Genomic DNA, 25,667 nt, shown 5'->3' with positions numbered 1-25,667 from the left:
CCATTCATTCGAGTTCCACCCTCATGATCTTATCTCCTCCCAAATGCCCCACCTCCTAATCCTGTCACCTTTGGGGGTTAGGATTTCAGTATAGGAATTTTGGGTGGACACAAATTTTCAGATGCTCAAATACGCATTGCTAGGCGCTTTAACTGCTTTTCGCTCACTCCTCACCTTCACCTTGGGAGCTCGGGAAGCTCTCTCAGACTTCCAAGCCTTTGCTCTTTCTACCCTACTGAGTTGCCTTCTAGGCTTAGCTGGAGAGACTCTTCTGAGGGTCCTTTGACAAAATGCTAATTGCTCAGTGTTTAAAAAAAAAGTAATTATAGCCATATAGCCACTGTTACTTGTTGGGTTCTGCTATGTGCCTGGAGTTGTGCAGCATTTTAACTAGCTTATCTCCTTTCCACATAAGCAAGTTATGGCCACTTTATAGCCGGGGCAGTGCAGGCTCAGAGAGGTTAAATAACTTGGCCGTGGTCGGGGTAATTCGGTAGCCTGGAGAAGGGTGTGCTCGGCTCTTCCTGAGGGGGCCTCTAGGGTCTTGAGGGGAGGTAACGCCTCACTGGCGGGGGCGGGATGCATGGGTGTGTATCAGGTGGAGGTGGGAGCAGAGGTGTGAAGGGCATTCTGGGTAGAGGGAGTGGTGTGCGCAGGGCCGCCCGGCTTCTTGAGAGGCTTGGGAGGGAGGCTCTGAGAGCCCATGAAGAGGGTGACCGTCTCCTGTGAGAGGCGAGATGGACGCCGTCAGCAGCACCTCTGATCTCCTAGGCCCGAAAAGACAGGGCTGTGATCGCCTTGCTGAGGAGTTTGGCCGTTATTTTGGAAGCCAGTCTGTTTTAGACTTTGCCCTGGGAAGCCTTGGCGAGACGCTCTCTGGTTTTCACGCTCACTGGAACCGTTCTGCTTTACTGGTCATATTTGTTGAGTCTCACTGACAGATTCCTTTGGGAGAGATTTCTTGCCACCCCCCCGCCCCCCAAATTCGTAATCCACTGCTGTCGATGGTGGGGGGCCAATGAAAGTCCTTGAGCGGGAGTGTGACTCGATCAGACCGAAGTCTGGCAGCTCAGAGGATGGATTGACCAGGGCCGGGCTGGAGGCGAATTCTGGCCCCAAATCTCCCACCTGCAAAACGCGGTTCCGTTTATGTTCGGTCGTTGGACACATCTACTTTGAAGATGTCTGGCCCTGTTTCCTACCTCCTTCTACTCCACTGAGCTAAGAGAACAGCTTAGAATTAATATTTAAATTTTGTTCTCTTTCAGACTGATTGAGGAGTTGAAGCTGTCTTTGAAGAGCAAAGAAGCTTTAATTCAGTGCCTGAAAGAGGAGAAATCTCAGATGGCATCTCCAGATGAAAACGTGTCATCTGGAGAGCTCCAAGGACTTCCTGCTGCTGTGAGGGGAGACGAGGAGAGAGAGACAGAGGTGAGGTGACGGGACATGGAGGGGGACTTTATTTATTTATTTAAGACTTTCTTTTAATTTATTTATTTATGGCTGTGTTGGGCCTTCGTTTCTGTGCGAGGGCTTTCTCTAGTTGTGGCAAGTGGGGGCCACTCTTCATCGCGGTGCGCGGGCCTCTCACTATCGTGGCCTCTCTTGTTGCGGAGCACAGGCTCCAGACGCGCAGGCTCAGTAATTGTGACTCACGGGCCCAGTTGCTCCGCGGCATGTGGGATCTTCCCAGACCAGGGCTCGAACCCGTGTCCCCTGCATTGGCAGGCAGACTCTCAACCACTATGCCACCAGGGAAGCCCCTTGGAGGGGCACTTTAATTAGCAGACCTGATCCCCCTGTGGGAAATGGATGCACATTCAGTCCCCAGGGTTCGCGCACAGTGGCCTTCAAAATATTAGCTCCCTGTTGTCTGCTGAGGAATTACCAGAAACCTCCTTTGTCGGGGGCCCTGGCATTTTTTTTATCCTTCCAGTCTCGTGTTCATGTAGAGTCGGTTGAAAAAAAACAGTCCAGCGACTTCCCTGGTGGTCCAGTGTTAAAGAATCCGCCTTCCAATGCAGGGGACGCGGGTTCGATCCCTGGTCAGGGAACTAAGATCCCACATGCTGCAGGGCAAATAAGCCCACGCGCCACAACTACTGAGCTTGCGCGCCTCAACTAGAGAGCCCGCGTGCCACAGACTATAGAGCCCATGTGCTCTGGAACCCGCACGCCACAACTAGAGAGCCCACACTCCCTGGAGCCTGCACGCCACAACTTGAGAAGAGAAAATCCTGCACGCCACAACTAGAGAGAAGCCCGTGTGCCGCAACGAAGAGCCTGCGTGCCGCAACTAAGACCCGATGCAGCCACGCAGCCAAAAAAAACAAAAACAAAAAACAAAAAAAATAGTCCACACCTGTGCGCCTCTGTTTTCCTATGGGTTAATTTGTCGATGCCTGGGAACTTTGTTTGCACCCACTGGGTTTGGTTTGTCTCTGTGGTTAGAGTCAGACTTGAGGCCACCTTCAGTCGGAAACTTCAGAGGCAGTGGGGAAGGGAAATAACTTGTATCGGGCCTGGCAGCACTCGAAGGGTGTCAGCGTGCACCTCAATTAACCCTGGCACCTTGCAAGGCAGAGATCACGGTCCCCTCGTCGGGTAGAGAAACACGCTCAGAGGCGTCGTTATATTTTCCCAGGCTCCAAGAGGTGGGTCGCTGGGGTAGGGACCCCAAAGCCCCCCCTGGACCCCTGCCCCCCACTAGGCCGCCTCCATGCCCAGCTGTTTTGAAGCGGGTGGGCGGGCCTGGAGGTACAGGCAGGCCTGGTAGTGGCCTTCCGGTCCTGGTTGGACCCAGGGTGGCTGCCGCCTGTGGTCCCTAAACGCCAGGGGACGTTTCAGTGCTCATGGAACGTCTCAGTCGCTTTGTGGAGCAGGATCTCCTTCGTCCCGACCACAGCAGCGAACCCTCTAGCCTCACCGGTTAGTTTTTGGCTGTGATTAGCCCGCGTCTGCTCCTCCTCCTGACCGTTCTCACTCCCCGGGCGCTGTGCTTTAGTGGCTTTTGCACCGTCCCGTAGCTCTTTGGTTCACGCTCCGTGGGGCTGGTGGTCAGCCAGTGCGGGTTGCTTGTCTTTACATTTTCTTAACTCGGGTGGATTTCCGGTGAGACAGGAGTGGATGCTTGTTTTCATGAGTTCCTCAGCAGTGGGGTGGGGAATAGAAAGTAAATGCAGTGTTCATTCTAACGGTTCTGGGGAAGCTACTGGATTGTGGGTCCCTTCCAGGCACCAATGAATGCCTTTTCTTAGGCTGCACAAATGGAGCAGGAGAAGGAGAGAAATCGCTTTGAAGAGAGGATCCAGGTATGTTGATACAGTTTTTACAAATGTATTGAGGATTTATCCCTGCCTCTTGCTTTCTTCTGAGTGCAACAGATAATTCTGTGTGACGGTAGCTGTCACTCATTGAGTCAAGCTTTAGGTGTGTCTGAGAGGGTTTCGTAACCTTTGCAATAACTCTGTGGAGTAGGCATTCCCATTTTGCAGGTGTAACACATGGGGCTCAGAGAGGTGAGGTTCCGTCCCCAGGGTCGCAGAGTTGGAAGAGGTGTAGCAAGGATTCAGACCTGCCAGGCCAATCGCAAAGCCACTGCTGCAGGGTCCCCTAGTCACAGCGGCCGCCATTTGTGTAGCGCCTGCCAGCGTAGAAAGTGCTTTCACGTCCATTATCTCATTTGATTCTCACAACAGCCCGGGAGGGAGGCAGCGGTGAATAGCTTTAGAAATGAACTCAGACTATAAATGCATATATTCGGTCTCCGTCAAACCAAATTCTCTGCTGGCTTTTGTAGCATTAAGGAGTGAAATTAATGATCTGTTATTTCCCCCAAATAACCTGGCACGGTTTCAAAAGCTCTGCTGTGACTGTATTCAAATTCCAGAAGGCATTGGAGTCCTTTCCACGGGCATAGCTGTCATCGTCTTAACTGATCTGATCCCCTTCCTACACCCAGCCCTGTTGCCGCGAGCGGTAGAACAGTAACTTGGAGCTGATGCCGCGATTCTCAGCTCTACTTGGAAACATTAATCACAGGTTGACAGGAATGATAGAATAACTGCGTTTGAGTGTGCTCTTAAAGATACATTTACAGTGCATTTTGGTTAGAATGCATCAACTTAGTGAATCTTTTTCTAATCTAATTTAGGCACTTCAGAAGGACCTGAGAGAGAAGGAAAGAGAAATTGCTACGGAAAAGAAAAATAGTTTAAAGAGGGATAAAGCCATTCAGGGTCTAACCATGGCACTGAAGTCGAAGGAAAAAGAGGTATGTCTGATACACCTGAAGTGAGACTTTTCTTTATTAGCTTCTGTGACAGGCCTGTCTTACCCTGAATTTTTAGCTTTAGGTAAAAAGTTTATAAGAGAGCTGAGATGAGTATAGAAAGTGGGGAAAGGGTCCTGTAGTCAATTAGAAGTTCTTTTGTAGAGTCTAATTCAGCGCTGTCCAGTATGACTATAATGCGAGTTATGTATATAATTTAAAATTTTCTAGTAGCCACATTAAAAGAAGTAAAAAGAAACAAGTGAAATTAACTTTAAAATACATATATGCCAGATGTTATCATGTCAACATGTAATCAATAAAACAGAAATAGCAAGGAGGTATTTAACATTTTTAAACTCTGACTTTTGTCACCATATTGGACAGTGTAGGTCTAATCTTTTGAGAGACAACAGAAAATCGAGATAAAGGAGTTTTGGGAGGCAGGGCCATGACTGCGACATCTCACCTGGGTGATCTGCAGGCTCCTCAGAGCCAGTACTTTCTCAGCAGACCCATCACCTCCATCGCCGCCCCCATCTCACCATCCTACTCCATTTTCTCTGCTCTTGTCTGCGTTGGTGGCACAACCGTATCCCTAGTCGTGTCAGCCAAAAGTCGCCCTTGACTTCTGCTACCTGGCTTGTTGCCTTTGGGATCCAAGGTGGTGGCCCATGGTTCTTTGCGGTTTTCCTGTCACGAGTATAGCCATCAGTTATGTCTCAGTAACTCCTCGGCACAGATACGGAGAAGAAGACACAGCTCTGCTTGCCAGCCTAGCGGGGAAAAACGACGGCGTGAAGGTGTTGTGACTGAGGGAAGTGCAGGGGGCTGTGGAAGCAGAGGGAAGAGGGCCTAGTCCAGGGTAGGGTGTGGATGCGGGGAGCGGGGAGTGCTTCTTCCTGGAGGAGGTGTCTGAGCTGAATCTTAAAGGAGGACTAGGAGTTAGCTGGGAAGGGAGGCGGAGGCCAGGAGGCCATTTCACGCAGAGGGGAGAATGCTGGTCAGAGCCTTACGTTAGGAAAGAGCCCCTTGTGTGTTTGTGGAAACAAAACAGTTTGAGGTTCTCAGAGCATCAAGTGCAGAGCTGAAGTGCGGCGAGAGAAGAAGCTGGAGAGGTTGCAAGGGGCAGCGGAGGTAGTGGAACTCAGAGGGTAGCAAGGCCACTGAAGGCTCCGAGTGGAGGGGTGTGGTCGCGTTTGCATCCGAGAGCAGCCTGGGGCTGTACTGGGAAAGGGGATGGCAGAAGGGCGAGAACGGAGGCAGGGAGGCCAGTAGCTGAGGTGAGAGCCCCCTAATTCAGAAAGGCTGAACTAGAGCAGCGGTCACAGTAAGTAGGAGTGGAGGGGTGGGGCTTATTCAAGAAATACAATTAGAAGTAATTAAAAATTAGAAGTGAATTTGGGGAAATTTGATGATTAGATGTAGGACTTGAGAGAAGGAGCAGTCAAGGGTGACTTCTGGCTGCATGACTGGGGATATGGGGGTGCCACCACCTCCCTTAAAAGCGTAGAAAATGGAGGATCATGGTGAGATGGGGGCGTCACTGGAGGTGATGGGCCAGTTTAGAAGGTCCCGACTTTGAGGAGCCCACGGACCGTTCAGGTGAGAAGTCCAGGAGGCAGATAGGTACGCGAATCTAAAGCTTGGAGAAGGCCCAGGCCTGGAGGTATAGATCTGGGAGTCACTCGTATACAGGTATGAGTGAAAATTCTGAGTGTTGATCTACTCATCCAAGGATAGCGTGGGGTGGGAAAGGAGGCTGAGCGTCGGGCCGCAGGGGACAGCAGGTTTCAGGAATAGGGAGAGGAGTGCACAAAGTGGGCAGGAGGAATGGCTGCAGGAGTGGGGCGCTAACCAGGAAACTGGGGTTGAGGAAGCTGAGGAGGTAGGAGTTTGAGTAACCACCAGTGTCAGCCGCAGCGGAGATTTGGTTCCTAATCGTGGTCCGTGTGATTTGTCTTGTGTGTTGGGAGTTCAGGGCCCAGTGGTCGTCGGAGACCCTCTGCTGTGCAGGGCACCAGTGGTAGGGCAGTTTTGGCTGCTGGCAGAGTCCAGGGTGTGGCCAGGGGAGTTCCTGGCTGACTCTGGGCCAGTGGAGAAGGTCACTGGGGGGTGAGGAGTTCTGGGAAGAGCCAGGCTCGGTGGTTGGGTGGCTCATCTCTGTGGACAATAATAGTGACTCTTAGCGTGAGCCGGGCAGTACTTTAGCGCCCGTGCCTATTAACGTTGTTCAAGCCTAACAGTGCTGTGGTGGGGTGAGTGGTCGTATCCTCGTTTTATAGTTGAGGGAATTAAGTCTCAAAGAGATGAAGTGCCTGGCCTGAAGTCATCCAGCTAGTAGACAGCCAAACTAGAAATCCCACTTTTCTGACTACAGAGCCCTCGGTTATAAGCACTCCCCAGTTCAGCAGGAAAAGCTTTTGGGCTGAGCACAGAGAGGAGAGCCCAGTTGCATACTTGGCTGCTCTTCCTTATTTTTACCCAGATTGAAGAACTTAACTCTGAAATTGAAGAGCTCAATGCTGCCTTTGCTAAAGCCCGAGAAGCCCCCCAGAAAGCACAGATCCAGAAATTCCAGGTAAGTGTTGGCTTTGTTTGAAGTGGCTCTCTCCATGATCCTTACTCCTGGTGAGGTCAGGGCTTTGCAGCTGAAAGGAACCAAGGGAGCTCTGAGTGGTCTTTTTTTTTTTTTTTTTTAATTAATTAATTAATTTATTTTTGGCTGCGTTGGGTCTTCGTTGCTGCGCGCAGGCTCTCTCTAGTTGCGGCGAGAGGGGGCTACTCTTCGTTGCGGTGTGTGGGCTTCTCGTTGCGGTGGCTTCTCTTGTTGCGGAGCACCGGCTCGAGGCGTGCGGGCTTCAGTAGTTGTGGCTCGCGGACTCTAGAGCGCAGGCTCAGTAGTTGTGGCGCACGGGCTTAGTTGCTCCGAGGCATGTGGGATCTTCCCGGACCAGGGCTCGAACCCGTGTCCCCTGAATCGGCAGGCGGATTCTTAACCACTGTGCCACCATGAAGTCCTCTGAGTGGTCTTTAGCAGAAGAGTTCACTCAGTCTAATTAAAGGAGCGTCTTCTGCAGCTTTGGGTGCTTCTCCAGCCCCTTCCTCAGTATGACAGTGATGATGGTGACAAGTACGCCCACAGTTAGGAGTGCTGAGCTTAGGCTGTGCCAGGAGTAGACCGTGCGAGATGTGTGGATTATCTCATTTAATCTTCACCACCCTGTGGGGAAGGTAATTTTCACCCCCCTTGTATTTGAGGGGTTTTTGAAGTTCAGTGAGGGTATACAACTTATTCACGGTCACACAGCTTTGCAAATGACAGGACCAGGGTTTAAATGTAGTAATCGCTGCTAATAAAAGCTGGCATTTATTGAACATGTACTATGTGTCAAGCCCTGTGCCAGGTGTTCTCCGTGGATTAGCTCAATAAATCTGTACAACAGTGCCATGAAGTAGGCACTGTTAACATCCTTGTTTACTGCTGAGGAAATCCAGGTTCAGAGATTCAAGTAGCTTGCTCAGGGTCACAAAAGCGGTAAGTGAAAGTGCTAGGATTTGACCCCAGAATCAGTCTCACTCCCAAGTCTGTGCTTTTCCCTTCACCCCCTACCTCTCCTTACCTGGCTTGCCTGCTCCCTGCCAGGTTTCTGTTCCAGGCTTTGGTTATTTGACCCGCCTTTTTTTTACCCCCGCCAACGTTGTGCAGCAAGGGCTCCTGGTGGTCATCCCCTTGATCTTCCCTCTTTCTTGCTACTTTTAGTTCTGTGTTTTGAATTAACATTTTCCGCCCGTGTTTCTAGTTTCCCTCTACAGTGTATACCTGTTACTAATGACTAATGAATCAGTAATGCTCCATCATGGGATTAAGCCCATACTGCCTTAAAGCTCCCCCCTCCCACTTCTTCCCCCCCGTGTTGTTTTTGGTGATAAAGTAGAAGTTAGGAGTTAAATCTAATTTAAGACTGTTTGGTTCCTCAGATTCATATCCCGTGCCTTATCTTTTCAGAGCTTTGGTTCACAGTAAGAGTAATTGAAGTAATTTGGTTTAAGTCCGGGCGCACTAGAAGCAGAGACAAATCTGTCTTTGGACTCTCAGACTTGCCTTCCCACCATTTTGACAGTGGTTGATGAAATGGAGCTGAGATTACACTTTACACTGAGGTTTTTTCCCTTGCTTAGAAAATAACAAGCCTTAAAAGCTGAGTTCTTAGCAAAACCGTCCGTATTTCCCATTCCTTGAGGGAAAAAAGTGTATGTTGGCAATTGATAAGCAGAGACCAGACATCCTTACGTGTTGTGATAGTTTACTTGTTGTTGGGCCTTGAAGGAAAGAAAAGAGTCTTATACGTTTACGTGTTACCCAGACTTATTACATCCATTGATTAATTTCATAACCCTCAGTCCTAGTCTAAAAGTGATCTTTGAGGTCTTGTAGTTTACAGTGTTGGCCGGGTTTCTCATCTTGCAAAGTATGGAGATCAGACACTGTTGAAATTCCTCAGGTTCTGCGTGGCACGTTGGCTGTTCGGAGAGCACTCATTTAATGCTTACCCATGGAGGCAGAGTGCTCACCCGTTTGACAGGTTGCCAGTACTTGAACTCAAAGTCCGGCTCCAAAGTCTCTGCTCTTTCCATTTTTCTGATTATGTGTGTGAGTCAATACACACCAGACCCTTATATCGGCTAATTCATTGCGAGGTATGTATAATTTGAATATTGCACAGACATTTGAAAATGCATTGTCTTTCACATTTTGGGACCTTTTTGGGATGTCACATGATTTGAACTAATTGCAGCATGAGTATAAGAGCTAAAGCTCACAGGGGTGGCATCAAGCGTGACAGTGAAGCAGCAGCAAGTGGTATTCAGACTCTTGGAGCAGTTGCCACAGTGCAGAGAGGTAGATTCTAATCACAGGTGTGACTCTGTGAAGGTTGCAGTGTGGCCTGCCTGTGCTACCTCTGAAGCCATTTAAACAATGTATTTTCAAATTGGAAGCAGCGGTCATGTCTCCTCCCCTCCCTGCTCGGCTTTATAAAAGTAAAATTGCACGTGGCAGGAAACTCATAAAATATTTAAAATGGTAGAAAGAGGTTGATAAAAGTCACCAGTAAACTCACGTCTAAAGATGTTCACTGTTAGCACCTTGACCCTTTTCAAAGCATATTTGTACATATATATATATCACCTTTGAAAAATTAAATAGCATTATAATATGTATTTTGTTATATAATCTCTTCTGTTTTCATTTAACATTCTTTCCCTGGCAATATATATAGAGCTAACCAATCTTTAACAAAATATATTTTGAGATAATTGTAGATTCACATGCAGTAGACTTCTGCATGTATACTCTTTACCTAGTTCTCCCAAAGTTAGCATCTTATGTGACATAGGACAATGTCACAACCAGGATATTGGTGCAGTCTGTTGACCTTACTCAGATTTCAGCAGTTTGACATGCAGTCATTTGTGTGTGTGTGTGTGTGTTGTGTATCTCTGTGCTTTTTATACAGTCTTTTTAAACAGCTGCATATAGCCCATTATATGTATGTATCGTATTATTTTTACTGTGAAGAACCTGGGGTGGGACATGAATTTGAATCCTAACTCTGCTTCACTAACTTGTATCATCTTGGGCAAGATATGTGCACTCTCCCAGTCTGCTTGCGCATTGTAAAATCTGGATAGTCACATTTATGTCACATAATCCTTACAAGGATTAAATAAGAGCATGCATCTGGGCACAGGTGGTAACTCAGTAAATGTTAACTCATCCTTAAGTTGGGTGATGTAGTTCTGGCATAAAAATATAGTAGTTTTTACTTTGGTCTATTTTCAGATTCTCGGTTAATGGTGTTATACACATAGCTTTTAGTTTGAGGAAACTCTCCATATTATCTCTTGATTGGGAATGAAAGATAATGGAGTAAGTGATGGAAAAGGGAACCTAGATTTATTTATCCTGCACCTGCTGAAACGGGACTTTATGTGTCATATTTTATCTTCACAACAACCCTGTGAAATAGAGATCATTCTCACGCATGAGGAAACAGAACTTCAGAGAAGTTAACTTCTCCCAAATCACACAGCTAGAACTGGTCTTTGAACTCTGGGCCTTCTGACTCTTTCTTTATTGAACTTATCATGTTTCTGTACTGTGGGGAAGAACAATTTGTTTCATATTATTTGGGCTTTAGTTTCTTTTTTTGGGGGGGGGGTAGGGGGGTGCTTTAGTTTCTTACCATGTCTAACTGGGTCAAGTATTTGCCACCTGATTTATAAGCACCTGACTGGTGTTATAGAATCTGAAAGTCAGGGTGTCTTGCAGGAAAAGGTAAAAAAAATTCTCCAAAGAAGTTTTCCAGAGGGCCATCTAAGGGAAAATTAACATGGAAAGTATTTTTATGAAGTGAATCGAATGTATGAATTTGAATTCTTCGAGCTTAGATTTTTAAAGAGGCTTTGTTATCGTTATTTACATGATAATCCCACAGAACTTTGATCACTTTATAATATCTATTATTTTAGTATCAACCATTGCTATCCTTTGTTTAACAAGCTCCTAACTGGTGTTCTCCCCTTGAATTCAGTCTGCTTGTTTTAATTTTTTGTAGTTTATTGGTGTTAATTGGAATCTTCCCTGGAATGGGCAAGACAGAATAGTGCTCTGGGAAGAACACAGGCTCTGGAGTCGTTTGAATCCCGGATTTAATCACTTATGGTCTGATGACAGGCTAGTCATTTAACAGTTTTGGGCCTCAGTTACTTAAATAGGGATAATAATGTGTACTTTGTAGGGTCCTATGAGAGACTGAGATATAATATGTGTAAAAGTGCCTGGTTTAGCCCCTCATGCATAATCAGTGCTTAATAAAAGGTAACTATGAAAATTGTTCAAGGTGAGCGTTTTCCCAAATCATTGTTTATCTTCTTTTCTCTTTTTTGAGTTTATTTAAATAAGCACTGCCCCAGATACATTTTTTGGGTGGGCCCGTGACCTAGGTTTCCCATTTCTTTTTATTTATTTTAATTTTAAAGGAAACTAAAACAGAAGCTTCTATAAAACCTACTTTGGAATTTGAATGGCTTTCTCCCTCAGCCTCTGTTGCTGTGTCCTAGACAATAGTTGGGGAAGCATGGGACCAGATGGCTGGGTTGTAGGGGCCCGGGAACAGCGGAACCCCTCTGCCTCCGGAGTGACCGTGGTTGTACCCACCTCTGCTGAACAGCTAGGACTTCACTGTCGACAGAGGCAGAGATGGATTTCTTGGGAAGGCCCGGAAGCTGGGGCCAGTCCCTTTACTCCACAGTCTGAGCTGCGACCTTGACAGCTCGAGTGTCCCTTGCTTTAAAATTTTTAACCTTGTCCTCAATCTAATTCAAAAGACAGATTTTTTAAAAAGTTAATTTTCTTCTGAGTATAAGTATTATATATGTTTCAAAAATTTTTTCAGAAGACTGGCAAGAAGGGAAAAAAGGGAAATCAGGAAGTCCCCCAACCACTATTAACACCTTGTTGTTTTTCCTTCTAGGCTTTCTCCTATGCATAGATTTTATTTTTTAGATCATTTACAGTTTGATTTTTTTAAAATTTATTTATTTTTGGCTACGTTGGGTCTTCGTTGCTGAGCGCGGGCTTTCTCTAGTTGCGGCGAGCGGGGGCTACACACTTCGTTGCGGTGCGCGGGCTTCTCATTGCTGTGGCTTCTCTTGTTGCGGAGCACGGGCTCTAGGCGCTCGGGCTTCAGTAGTTGTGGCTCGCGGGCTCTAGAGCGCAGGCTCAGTAGTTGTGGAGCACGGGTTTAGTTGCTCTGCGGCATGTGGTATCTTCCCGGACCAGGGGTCGAACCCGTGTCCCCTGCATTGGCAGATGGATTCTTAACCACTGAGCCACCAGGGATTTCTTTTTTTTTTTTAATGTAACATAGTGACTTAGAAATATTCACATATTATCAACTTTTTGTAGATATAGTTTTAAGGTTTTATTGTGTGGCTTTGTCATACTTTATTTGTTTTCATATTCTTGCACATTTAGGTTGTTTCTTATTTTTCACTGTTTTAAGTGATTCTTTGATGAATGACTTTGTATATAAGGCTTTTCCCCCTTATATTTTGGATTCTTGTCCGAGATTGAATCCTAGAAATGGAATTATTGGGATGATTGTGAACATCTTTATATAATACACATATACTTGATGTACGTAATCTGTCCACGGGGAGTTCTATCAATGTACATTACTGCCAGCATATTTCTTGGCTTCTAGATGCTTGGTCATTTCTTGAAACGTGAATGTTAATTGTGCCATTTCCCAATAAGCTTGCCAGCACTGGATAGTCTCATTAAAACAATCTCACTTGTTAAGTGAAAGCCTGTTTTAATTCGCTCTTTTTGACTATTGGTGAGTTATGACATTTTTTCATATGCACGATAATCACATATATATTTTCTCTAATAAACTGTATTAATGAAATAAACATGTTCTTGACACGTGTAGACCTCCGACTCTGCTGAACTTGTAGCCTCTTGAGGTGGCTGTCGATTACCAGGCTGACTACTCCTTTTTCTCTAGATGACTGTGGGTTCATCTCTAACAGAGATGGACATTGCCAGTGCTTGAATCCATCTCTGATTTTCAAATAAAATTCTTTATTTTCTATCTTTTAAAAATAACTTAATTAAATTGTTTTTTAAACTATTACAGAAATAACATGCTCACTAACCTTACAACATTTGAAAATACAGAGAAGTAAAGGAAAAAAAATCATCTGTATTCCCACCCTACTAAATACGGTTACTATTAACATTTTGTGCGTTTCTTTCTCATCTTTAAAAAAAAAAGCTCTTTTACACAATAATTGTAGCCTTTTCCCCCTTAACATCACCGTCATAACATAAACACTACCCTGTGTTATTTCAAAACTTTCATATTATTTGTGCTGTGGGTCCTGAATGTTATGTTAATCTCCACCTCCCTCCACCCCCCCCACCCCCCCCCGACCAAAAAAAAAAACTGGTGAACAGGGAGCACCGATTTCTTGGTTTGTTTACTGAGCTGTGAAAATCAGCCCAGCTCCCCTTCCCCTCCTCTTCTTCTAGGGGTCTGAAGATTACGAGGCTGCTCTGTTAGAAAAGGCAGCCCTTTTGGCTGAGCTGCGCTCAGAAAACCTCACCAAGAGCACGGAGAACCACAGACTGCGTAGGAGCATTAAGAGAGTCACCCGGGAGCTGAGCGACCTGCAGCAGGAGAGGGAGAGACTGGAGAAGGAGCTGGGGGCAGCCCACCGAGAGAGGAGCAAGGGAGACCGCATCACCCACGTGAGTGCCGCTTGGCCCTCGAGACAGCGGGCAGGGCGCTTGGGCTGGCCGGGGCTCTTTGGCTGTTTTAGGGAGACAGATATTCATCGCCGAAAACTTAGAAAAACCGGAAGAATATAAAATATTTCACTCACCATCTCATCACCTAGAAATGACCAGTCTTAGCTATTTGATGTTCTAGTCCTTTTATTCTCTCTCTCTCTCTTTCTGTCACACACACACGCGTGTGCACATTATTGGTGCACATTATTGGTGTCAAGCTGAATTGCATTTTTGTATTCTGTTTCTTTTTTTTTTTTTTTTAATTCAATGTTTTCCCTTTGGTGTGGGGCCGTCATGAGTGTTCTTCAAAAACATGTTTTTTTGTGTGTGAACATAATGGTTCATCACTTGAATGTGCTACAGTTTATTTAACTAGTCCTTACTATAGGATGTTTAGTTCATTATATATATATATTTGCCTTATAACAAATGCTGCAGCAAACATCCTTGTACCTAAATATTTATCCGCTGATTATTTCCTGATAGAGGTATAATTACTGGGTCAAAGAGTATGAATATTTTAAAGACTATTTTATAGATACACCCAAATTGTTCTCCAGAAAGATTATACCACGTTTCCCTAGGTGAGAGTGATCTTTTGTTAAGACTACTCTATTTAGCACTGGATGTTAGTATTTAAGAAATTCTCTCTGAACTTGGTAGACAAAAAAGTTTACCTTCTACAGTTTCTGGTATGTTTAAACCTAAGTATTCAGCATCCTGAGGTCACATCCAGATCCACAGCCTCGGTGCAGTCGGGTAGCATAGGGACTGAGTCTGACTGATCGTTGACACTCAGGTTAAACGAGTTCCCTGCACCGGAGCCTGGGGCAGGCAGAGTCGTTGGAGTAGAGAGCTCGAAGGAGAGCCCGCAGGTAGGTACCGGAGGTTAGTTCTCTGGTGGCTGCTGTTGGCAGGGACGGGACGTCAGGACCATAGTTTGAAATCCTAAGGCTGGCACTGACAAGAGGATTGAAATGTAAATGTTTGTCTATTTTAACAGAAATTTTAATGAACATCAAGAGAGCAATAATGGAAACTTAGGAAAATAAGAAAATGTCACCTATAATTCCACCACCCTCATAAAGTAACTCTGTTTTTCAGTATCACCCTTTAGTCCTGGTGCATTTGGGGCCCCAGTCCAATCAGAGGCTAAATACTGTTGGTGTGTTCTTTGATCACTTTCTCTCTCATGGCCATCTCCCCGTGTTGTGTAGGCGCCAGAGCAGTCATGCTGAATGATGCATACGCTTCATTGAATAGATTTCACACGATTTACTTAATAATTTCCTGCTCTCTTGGACATTTTGGCTGTTTAAATAATGCCACAGTGAACATCTTTGGGCATAAAGGCATTTTTTTTTTTTCTTGAAATCCCAAGGATAGATTCTGAGGAGTGAGATTACTGGGTCAGGTGGTACAAATATTTTATACTGGTTAATCATGCTGCCAAATTATTTGTCCAAAGGGCTGGCCCAGTTTATGATGCCACCAGCAGTATTGGCATTTACCAGTTTATTGCATGTTATTAAAAGACCTGTTTCATATTTATTCAGTGTTACTGAATACCAGATGTATCTAGTTGAGATGCTGATGGAAATACATGGCATGAGCCCTGAATGTTTTATTTTTTCCTTAAGGGAGGTGAAAATGTTACACGTGACAAAATGCAAAGCAGTGTAAAACCCAGAGCTAATTCACGCAGCTTACATAGTCAGTGCGAAAGATCCTTGTGGGACAGAGTAGTCAGGGAAACCTTCTAGAGGAGATGACATTTAAGTTGAGTGAGCGGTGTGAGGTCTGAGTCGTGTGCCTCTGTGGATGAGGTAAAGAAAAGACTGGCCAGAGGGTCCTTCTATAGAGGTCAGTTTTCATAACCAGTTCTTAGATCCTTCACTGTTGGATAACATTTTTTTTTTTTTCCAGTTTAGTTTGTCCCCTCCATCCCCCTGTATCATATAAAAATATTTATTCAATAGAAATTGGATTCGGATGATATACACACACACACACACACACACCCACACACACACACCCACACCCACACCCACACCTAGGTGTATAAAATACGTAATTGTTTCTTTACGTTATAACTTACACTTGAAATGGCTTTATAACATTACATCAAGTGGATACGCTGTAATTTATTTACCAATCCCTCTATTATCAGACAATGTTGGTTCCATAATTCACTTATTCATGAAAACCCTAGTGCTTCTAAAAGAATTTTGGACTGCTGTTGATGAGAAGATTTATTCCTAAGTAACATGCATACGTCTTCATAAGGAAGCAAGGAATGCTTGGCAAGGAATGGAAGGGGCATGTGACAGTGAGAGGGAGAGACTGGAGTGAAGTGTACTACGGGTGAGAGTTTTTTTTTTTTTGCTGGGGACAGAAACCCAGCTTTAAGTAACTTAGGCAGAAAGGGGAATGCATTGCCTTGGGTAACTAAACGGCTGGAAGGACAGGGGTGACAGAACTCTGCCGGGACCGAGTCTGTGTCTCTCTGAGAGCTGGCTTCTCTTTCTTGCGTCCTCTTACTCCAGCTCCAAGTGGTTGGACCCACCATTGCCAGCCCTGCTGGGATCACAGCTCCCCAGTTTAGTACATGAGATGAAGGAGGACTCTCACACCCCACTACCCCTGTCGTCCCCTGGTCCGGAGGGCCAGACGGGTGAGGTATCGAGAGGCCCTACTTGGGTCACATGCATTCCTTGTCAGAAGTGTGTGTGTGTGTGGTTGTGCGTGCGTGTGTGTGTGTGTGTGTGTGAGCTCGTGTATCATCACTGGCAGCTTCCCCTAGAACCACGTGTTCGGAGGGAGTGAGCAGTTATCCAGAGAAGGTGCTGCTTTGTTTCAGGGCAGTGGGCACCAAAATAGCAGCTGTGCCTCTGGATGCTCACCTCAGGTGAGCGTGCCTGTGACTCAGGGCTTCCTAGTGTCTCATCACGGCTGCTTTTCTACATTGAGTCGTGCATGTTTCTGATAAGACGATCTGGCCGTGGTTTCTTTCTTTTTGAGCATGTATTGCATCACAACGCTATCTCTGCTTAACTTCTGGTTTTATCCTAAGAATTTGACTGTGTCCATCTCGTGAGCATGCTTTGCACCCGATCTTGGGGGCACTGGCCTGTTCAGGGTCTGGGGAAACCTGCTGGGGGTGACTTTGCCTTATGGTGCTAGGACGCATGCAGAGGTAGAGCGTAACCCACCAGCCTTGCATGGCTTATCAGCTGGTTCTGGTAACTAGGCTCTTTAACTAGAGCCTCCCACTCACCAGCTGCTATTGCTGTTGCTTTTGGATTGAAAGAAACAAAACCCCAGGCCTTTTGGTGGCCTCTGTGTCTGGCTTGGCAATGGAAAGGACTCCATTCATGCATTCAGCCACATGGAACGCTTTGTGCAGGCCCTCAGCTCTGCCTGGGGACAGTTCCGGGACGGAGATAGGAACAGAGTAACCACGGGAGCACAGAGCAGGATCGGAGAAGGCTCCCCGGGAAAGTAACTTTCGAACTGGTTCTGAAGTGTGAGTTGAAGGTTACGAGCTAGGCGAGGCAGAGGAGAGTTTCGTGTAGGAGGTGAAGGTACACAGATGTGAGAGAGTATGGTGTTTGGGGGAAGAGGAGTTTGGGACTGTAGTGAAGGGTGACTTTAACCTAGAGAGAGGTTGAATTGTAGAGGGCCTTGGATACAGAGTTTGGGAGTGTGGACTTGACCTACAGGCAGTGGGGCCCCTGTCGAGGGGGAGTTAAGCAGAGGATTGTTGCAGTTTAGAGAGACTTGTCTGATGGAGGTCTGGAGAATGGGGTGGCTGCGGAGAGCCCGGAGACAAGAAGATGAGAAAAGGCACGTGACGTGTGTCAGGCTCCGAGAGGTCGGGGATAAGGGGGAGGAGGAAGGACCTGCTCCTCTGTAGTGGAGCCGCTCAGGTGTGGCTTCTGGGCTGCCTGGGTGCGTACTAAAGCTCCCCTCCAGGACTCGGGAACACTCAGCATTTACTCAAACTTCACTGCGTCCCACAGGCAGGGCTGCAAAACACCGGTAAGAAAATGTGTTCCAAACACTGGTCTTTTTCTCAGTCCACATTCAGCTCAATCCTCAACACCACCCTGTGTTAATGAAAACTGCTGTTACAGAGTGATAGAAATGAAGCAGATATGATTTCTTAGGTGTATTCTTCTTCAGTGTACTTTACAGTTAATCCAAGGACTGCCTGTCTTTCCCTTGGTGCTCACAACCCTGTGATTGGGCATACAAAAGGTTTTTCCCATTTTACAGATTAATCAGAGCCTCAGAATTTTTTTTTCTTTAATAAATTTATTTATTTATTAATTTTTCGCTGCGTTGGGTCTTCGTTGCTGTGCGTGGGCTTTCTCTAGTTGTGATGAGCCGGGGCTACTCTGCATTGAGGTGCACAGGCTTCTCATTGTGGTGGCTTTTCTTGTGGAGCACAGGCTCTAGGCACACAGGATTCAGTAGTTGCAGCACGTGGGCTCAGTAGTTGTGGCTCGCGGGCTCTCGAGCGCAGGCTTAGTAGTTGTGGCGCACGGGCTTAGTTGCTCTGTGACATGTGGGATCTTCCCCGACCAGGGCTCGAACTCATGTCCCCGGCATTGGCAGGCGGATTCTTAACCACTGTGCCACCAGAGAAGCCCCGGAGCCTCAGAATTTAAATGGCTTGATCATGGTCACATAGAAAGTGATAAATATGTGACATGGATCCAAGTCTGTGGACTCTCAATTTCAGGACTTTGCCTAAGATACCACGCTGAGGCTATGCCAAACAATATTTATGTTAAGAATATTGTGCTTTTAGCAAAAAGGAAGATTGATACAATTTCAGCTTTTCAGCGGACTACAATAATCCATTTTCAAGACCACCCAACTTGAAGTATTTTGGTTATTTGAAGCTTTCAGACTTGTAATTTCTTTCTTTCTGTGTTTCAAAAACATTTTCAGAGGTTTATGGAAAGTCATAAAATTAAATGAGATTAAAGGCATTAGGGTCACAGAGCAAAAAGGGTGACCAGTGAAATGGAGGCAGGTGAGTGAGGAGAAGTGCCACTTATGAGAGCTGTCACAGCGCTGAAGAGGGGGACTTAAAATCCAGCTGGGGCTCCTGGCAGCAAAAGTAAAAAGGGAAATTCAGTTACAAGGTCTCCGGTGTCTATAAGAAGAACATGTTAAGATAAAGGGACAGCTTTTGCTGGCACTGAGGCCTGAGGGAAGTATTGCCTCTGGTGGGTTTTTATAAAGAGTTCTCTGAGCAGTATACAGACTCTTCGACATTACCCCATTCAGTAGAAGCAATTTTGCTCAGGGCCAGATCAATGTCATCCAAGTCGGTTAAGCTTGTAAGTATTAAGGTTTTCAGTCCCCAGGACTCTGTCTAGCTGTTTCCCATTATTCCCGTTTCTTGGACAAGAATTTCAAAATAAGTGGGAAATACTGCAGCCCTGTTGAGAGATGATCCCCAACTCAAAGCCTTTGCAGTGGTCCCCTGTCAAGCAGTATGGGCTTTTGTAGCATTCCCTGAATTCTTTCTGATGGCAAGCCAGCCTCTCTTGGATGTGATCAAACCATCCTTTGCTCATGCCAAAAACATGTATTGCTGTCTCATTGTGCCTGCTCTTAAGCATTTTGGAGGGAGACAATGCCTGTCTGAAAATGCAGCTTGAATCCGAGGCATCTGAATTCACTGTGTCTGATGGTGCGTGAACACTGAGACGTTCGGCTGTGAGAGTCAGTTCTTTGTTTGTTTGTTTTAATTGCCTGTGATTGCAGTGACCTAGTAGTGCCAGGCAACTCAGCATGTGTGGTAATTTGCAGTTTGCTCATTTGTTTATTCAAGGGACATTTATTGAGCACTTGCAGTGGTGCAGGCACTGTGGTAGGCTCGGGTGAATCCAAGCTTTGGCTTCTACCTCGTAGTCTTTTACGAAAAGAAAGGTCGAAAAGTGAGGGTCTCGTGGATAGATTCCCTTTATTGTGTTATACCTCCTTGCCACCAGAGGGACCCACATCCCTTCAAAGAAATTCAGGAGGCCTTTGCAAAAAACAAACAAAAACCCCCAGTATTCCCAAGTCGGTGTCCTAACTGTGATGTTTAAAATGTCCTAGCTTCTGTGGCCTAACAGGAATGCCGCTTGGGTTCTCACATCCTTGCCCTCACGTCTCTGGCTTCGATACCTTGTTTGGCTCCAGAGACTCAAAGCACTTCTGTGTGTGTGTGTGTGTGTGTGTGTGTGTGTGTGTGTGTGTGTGTGTGTTTGGTGGAGGGTGATAGAGGTAAATCTTTGTTTTAGATTTGCTGTCTCTGGTTCAGGCGTTCTGTGTGCTGCTCGGGGTGGGTGCGGGGAGGAGAGGAGCAAGTCATAGTCTTTTTCTTCTCCTTTATACGCACCGTTTATTAGACACTGGTTTAGCCTGTTCCCCAGACTGTCTCATAATGCTCTCATCTGTTACGAGACCTGTCACCCACTACTCTGACAAGTGTGTGCTTCAGTACCTGCGCCCTTTGCTCTGTGGGGATGCATTTGCTGGCTACAGCCCAAAGATCTAATTAAAGTTGTACCCGTCACCCAGCTGGCTAATCCTGTGTGCTTTGACAGGAGCGAGTTTAATTTCAGGGTGGCTCAGCCTGAACCCCTCGGGTTCTCACATGTGTTTGTTGACGGATAGCTCCAGATGAGGTTGCGACAGCATTCAGGACATCTTTTGGTGAACCGTCATCAAAACCTGGCATTTGGAGACAGTGTCTGTAGGCTGTAGGCTAGTTGGTTTAGGGCTAAGACCACAGACCTGAGGTAGTGTGATTTTTACCAAGGGTCAAAGCTCCCCCCGCCCTTTTTCTTAAGGTCAGGTGTAAAGATTTTGAGTCAGTATCCTTGTAGAATGTGCAGTTTAAATGACCTGTGTGGGAGAAGTTTTGTCTTTGCAAATTCCAGTTTCTCTTAAGAGAGGCACAATGCAGAGACTTGGGAGTCAGACCGGATTTGAATCCCGGTTCCATCGCTTGCTAGCAATGGGGCTGGGAACCAGCTACTTTGCCTCTGCAGACTGTGGTGTCCATTTCTTGTCAGAAAATCAGACATCAGTTGTGAGGGTTCTGTGAGATAAGGTATAGCACTTAGCGTTACACCTGGCGCATCATAAGTGATCAATAAATAGTAGCTGTTTTGTTGATGGTGATGACGTCACTGCCTTGGGTGCTAGAAACTTAGCAGTTTAGTGGGTATGTTTGGGACAGGGGAAAACAGTGCCGGACTTGGGTTGGAATCTCAGCGTCAGCAGGTGCTTAACTCTGAGCTTCCAACCCAGTTACTTAATTTTTCTAAACTAATGTTTACTCCCCTAAAATGGGGTTGATGATATCTAATTTAGGATTAAATAAATGGATAATAAAATTTAATGCAGGAGTAAATGCCCACTGTGGTTCCTGGCTCACAGAGCACGATGCTCATTACATTAGATTCCTTCTTTTCTTTCCTCTTTTCCTGCTTTTAATGGGGTGGCAGGTGCTGTCTCAAGACTTGGGGTGACACAGCCCAGCCCACTAGACTCTCTAACAGGCGCTGCTGACTAATGAATGTGTTCTGCCTTTTCACCAGTCCAGGCAACAAAGCTGTAAATTTCTTCGTTGATCAGCACTCACCTCTCCTCTGAAGAAAGTGCTTGTCTGTTCCTTTTCAACCGATTAATCCCTCTAGGAAGGGCGTCAGAACCCTTTTCGAGTGACAGACCCTGGGGTGTGAGTGCCTCCTGCGTGGGCCTGCTGGGGAAGCTGGTTTAGAAGGCTGTTCCCATCACTTTTCACAGGGAATTGCTATCGTCTCTCTGGGGTGCAAACAGAGAGGCCTTCCCTTATCTCTGGTTCTTCCTTCATAATTTCTGTGCTAGGCTCTGTCCTGGGCACTGAGAGTACAGGACTGAATCAAGTCAGACACAGTCTCTGAAGGAATCTAGTAGAGAAATATAATAGAAACGCAGACAAGAGCTAATTAAAGTATAGCACGATGAGTGCTGATAGAGGGATGGCCCAAGTGCTTTGGGAGCACAGAGAATGCAGCTGTGCTGAGAGAGGTGCCGGGGAGGGGGAGGGAGGCTTCACTGGTAGAGGGAAGGCCTGTGTAAAGGCTGGGGCATGAATGAGCCTGGCACAGGGGGAGCGGGGAGGGGGCTGGAGGAGAGGGCAGGTGTGTTCTGCTGCATCGTTCAGGTGGGCTTTTAGAGACGTGTGGTGCCTCGCCTGCTGCCTGACAGCTGGGCCTCGACCCCTGCGCAGCTTGAGCTTCCCCGCCTTTGTCCGTTCGTTCTTGCCCAGCTTCCTGGTGGAGCTTACACGGAGCTTCCTGCTCAGAACTGCACCGCTCGCAGCCAGTACCACGCATGTTTGTTGGTCTCTTTGGCAAGGACTGTCTCATTTCAGTGGTTTCTGTTTATTTATATTTTGAGCATATGAATTCTTTGTTCAAATGAACTCTTCTGGAGAGAAAACATAGAAAAGTGGCGCTGCTCAGGGTGGGGTGAGGTGAGGTAGGAGGCCTGGGAGCCCCTCTCTCCCCACCTCGTCCCGCTCCTGCCTCAGCCCCCAGGAGCCACGAGGCTCCACAGAGCGTGGCTGGAACGCCAGTATCTCCTGCTAATTCTGGAGATTCTTACATCACTGAGTGTCTGTACCTCATTAAGATTTTGGAGAAGTTTCCTTTGTATATTTAAAGGTAACCACTGAGCACTTTGACAAGCTTTCTCACAGTGAAACCTGATAAGATGGAAATTTGATGGATGAGAACCTTCTCATTCTCCATCTGGCTAGAGATAAAACAAACCAGCTGCCTGGAGAAGGAAGTGTGAGGGCCTGGCTTTTCATTTCTAACGTGATTCTAAGATTACAGGGATATTTTATTTTTCGTACAGCCCACTTTAAAAAAAAAAAACAAAACTGCTCTAAGAGAGCTCTGATATGCAAAGGCAACGCTCAGCTCAGTGCTGGCCCAGAGTGTGCCTGGGGATCTTCAAGGAATGTGGCCCGTTTGGGTGGAAACTGAGGCAGCTCAGCTCATGGCATCATGCAGACTTGCTGGGGCCACTCTCACTTTAAAGCAAGATGGTGGCCTGGTGTAGGATAGGGGTCTTCAAACTTTTCCCCTTGTCTCTTTGTTCAGAAGCAAATAAACAGATGTACGTAAGGGAGCTCTGCAGATTCCTGCATTAAAACCAAATATAAATTTCCATGCTTTTCCCCAGCCAACCGACTCAGTTTCTGGAGGAAGGCCCGGGAACATGTAGTTAGATGATGCTGATAGCCGGCCAGGCTTGGGCATTGCTAATCCGAGGGCTTCGCAAGCTCGGTTTGAAAAACCACTAGTTTAGTAAAAAGAACACAGATAGACCTGGCTTTAAATCCTGATTCCACCACTTTTTACTTTGGTTAAGTTGCTTGAGCTCTCTGAACTGCAGTTTCCTGACTGGTAAAATGGGTGTAATCAGAACCTCTACTTCGTAGGGCTGCTGTGAGAGGTGGATGAGGTGTGATGGATGTAAAGTGCCCAGCACTCTCCGAAATGCTGTAGAGGTTTATAGAAAAAAGTGGTGGGTAGCATTTTGGGAGGATGATTGCTGAGGGCCAGGGTAATCAGGGAGGGCCTTGTTCGAAGGGGTGGCCCTTGGATTGGCCCTTGTAAGATAAGCGTGCTGTCTCCAGGCAGAATTGGGGAGATGTTATTATTTTGTTTCCAGATGGAGGGGACGGGGTGGAGGCAGGTGGGGGCCTGGAGCACTGATGGAGCAGTTGGGTGAGATAAGGCTAGATAGAAGGTAAGCTGGGGCCGCTGGAGGGAGCCCACCGGAGGGAGCCCAGAGTGACTGCTTGTTAGGTAGCTTCGTCCTGCAGTTAACTCAGAGTCCCTGAAGGGTTCTGGGCAGAGATGTAATGATCAAAGGAATGTATGTGGTTTGGTGGGTGAACGCAGAGTCAGGAGAGCACTTAGACAGCGGTTGCCGTCGACCAGATGGGAGCCACGTGCTGAAGAAGGCAGTGCGGTGGGCTGGAGGGAGGGAGGGGATACTTCTCTCTCTGCCCCCAGTGCTTCAGCTTCGCCCGTCCTCCCTTCTAATGCCTCCTCCAGGGAGGAGGAGGGGCTGATCTGCTTAATCAGAGTCCGGGAGATTCATGGGGCCGTCCTTGCTCATGGGTTACTGGACCTTAAGAACCCAGCTTCTGGATTCTTCTGCTTTCCTGCTGCAGACCTAGCCGGGCTTGGCCCTTGCTGGGCCGGCTGACGTCCTCATTTCCCCAGTCGTCTTCTTTTTCCACTTCTGCCTCTACTTGAGTAAGAGGACTCGGACGGCTCCCTTAAGCTGCATATCCCCTCCCTGTTCCCCCCTGCCCCTGCCCCCACCCCCCAAAAAATAAACAGCCCTCAATTTTATTAGAAAGCTCTACTCTGGATATGAGATTGTCCAGACTTGTACTTTGCTTTTCAGTCTGCGATTGTTTCTTACGTTCAGTGCCTCTGAGAACTCTGGGCGTGTGGGGAGGGCAGTAGGAGTTGGATGGCAGGGCAGGACCTGGGCACTCGTGGCCGTGTGGAAGCATCAGAGCCTCACTCTTCATCTCTCACGGGCTCTGTGTGGAGGCTGCGCTGGACCTTCAGGCCTGGGCCTCCTGTTGGATGAGGAGGTGTGTGTGAGAGGCTGGGGGAAGAGCTGAACCTTGGATGGCGATGCTGTGCCCAGCCGAGGAAGCGTGGGAGGAGAGGCCATTCTGGAGCGGGGGTGGGGGGTGGGGGCTGTAGGGAGAGGCGGAGGTGACACAGTATCATCTCCTGGGCACCAGCTTCTGTGCCGGGCACCCATCTCTCAATTAACCCTCCAAGGATGCTAGGAATCTATATTAGTATCTCCATTTACTGCAAAGGAAACAAAGATTTAAGTTAGCCATCTCTGGCCGCACAGCTAGTTAGCAGTAGAGCCAGGATTCAAGGCTAGGTCTGCCTGTCTTCACAGCCCAGAAATATTGAAGGAGGTTTGGGGAAACCACCCAAGTTTATCAATTTTCGTTTCTGATTGTTTTGCTCAGGCGAGACATGCCGTTTCCATACCTCCCCTAAACATTTATTATAACTCTGCTGGTGCCGAGCCCACGAGCCCATCAGCTGTCTCTGTGTTGCCATGGCAGCCACTCCTCCTCAAGGCCACCTTGGCACACATTTCCCCCCTCCCTGCAGTGGTCCTTTGACTTCAAGCCTTCTCCGACTGCTCTTCATGTGAGGTCCGAGATCCTTGGTCCTGCCTCGTTCATTAGCTGGTTTAGTCCATCCATCCCGAGTCCTTGAGAAACTATAAAGTTAGCTCCGGGGAGTGGATTATTGACCAGTGGAAGCCCGTGTCGCAGGGTGGTTTTATACTTTCTTTGGTTTTACCAGTAGTGCAGCTGAATGGGAAGAGCACAGAATGTGAGGTCAAACTGACTTGGGTTTGAATTTCAGCACCAGAACTTTCTTGTTGTAAAGCTTTGTGAAAATCTTTTAGTCTCTACAAGCCCTAGGTTCCTCTCTGTAAACACAGGACTAATAATACTTACTGTGTAGGCAGTTTTAAGAGTTAGAGATGTTTTATGTAAAAGTGCCTTGGCCCTGGTAAATAGTAGTTCTGTTACTAAGCTTATAATAAGAGAAACAGTTTGTACTCTTTGGTGTCCTGACTTTCCTTGAACTCCTGATTTATGCTGAGAGCACTCTACCCCCCAAAATGTACAAATGAACAAATTTCCATGGACTCCCAGGGACCTGTTCAGTGGCCCTCAGGTTAAGAAGCCCCCAATCTGGAGGTATGACAAAACTACACGTCCTTGGTGGGATCCTGGAACAGGTGCGTTGTTTTCATGTTGTCAGCTCTATTAGGTTGAGGGATATATGAGGGAGAAAAGCAACAACATAGTGGCTTTTATCACTTAAAACATGTAAGAAGTTGTTAACCTAGGTTGCTGAATTAAAAAAAAACAAAAAACAAACAAGAACTGGAGAATGGAAT

At 46.8% G+C, this 25,667-nt stretch overlaps 1 protein-coding gene across 4 annotated transcripts in view; it reads left to right on the top strand.

Annotated features, from left to right (window-relative positions):
• CDK5RAP2 (CDK5 regulatory subunit associated protein 2) overlaps window positions 1-25,667 on the top strand; it is a 180,886-nt gene that overhangs the window by 47,518 nt on the left and 107,701 nt on the right. For all 4 annotated transcript variants that reach the window (XM_036855793.1, XM_036855794.1, XM_036855791.1 and 1 more), the window contains exons 8-12: window positions 1,269-1,431; window positions 3,258-3,311; window positions 4,154-4,273; window positions 6,759-6,851; window positions 13,374-13,592. In XM_036855793.1, coding sequence (XP_036711688.1) covers window positions 1,269-1,431; window positions 3,258-3,311; window positions 4,154-4,273; window positions 6,759-6,851; window positions 13,374-13,592 — 649 coding nt within the window. The remainder of the gene's footprint in view (window positions 1-1,268; window positions 1,432-3,257; window positions 3,312-4,153; window positions 4,274-6,758; window positions 6,852-13,373; window positions 13,593-25,667) is intronic.

This window comes from Balaenoptera musculus, chromosome 6 (genome assembly GCF_009873245.2).
Source record: "Balaenoptera musculus isolate JJ_BM4_2016_0621 chromosome 6, mBalMus1.pri.v3, whole genome shotgun sequence".
Lineage (NCBI taxonomy): Eukaryota > Metazoa > Chordata > Mammalia > Artiodactyla > Balaenopteridae > Balaenoptera > Balaenoptera musculus.
This window is presented reverse-complemented; position numbering and strand designations above follow the sequence as displayed.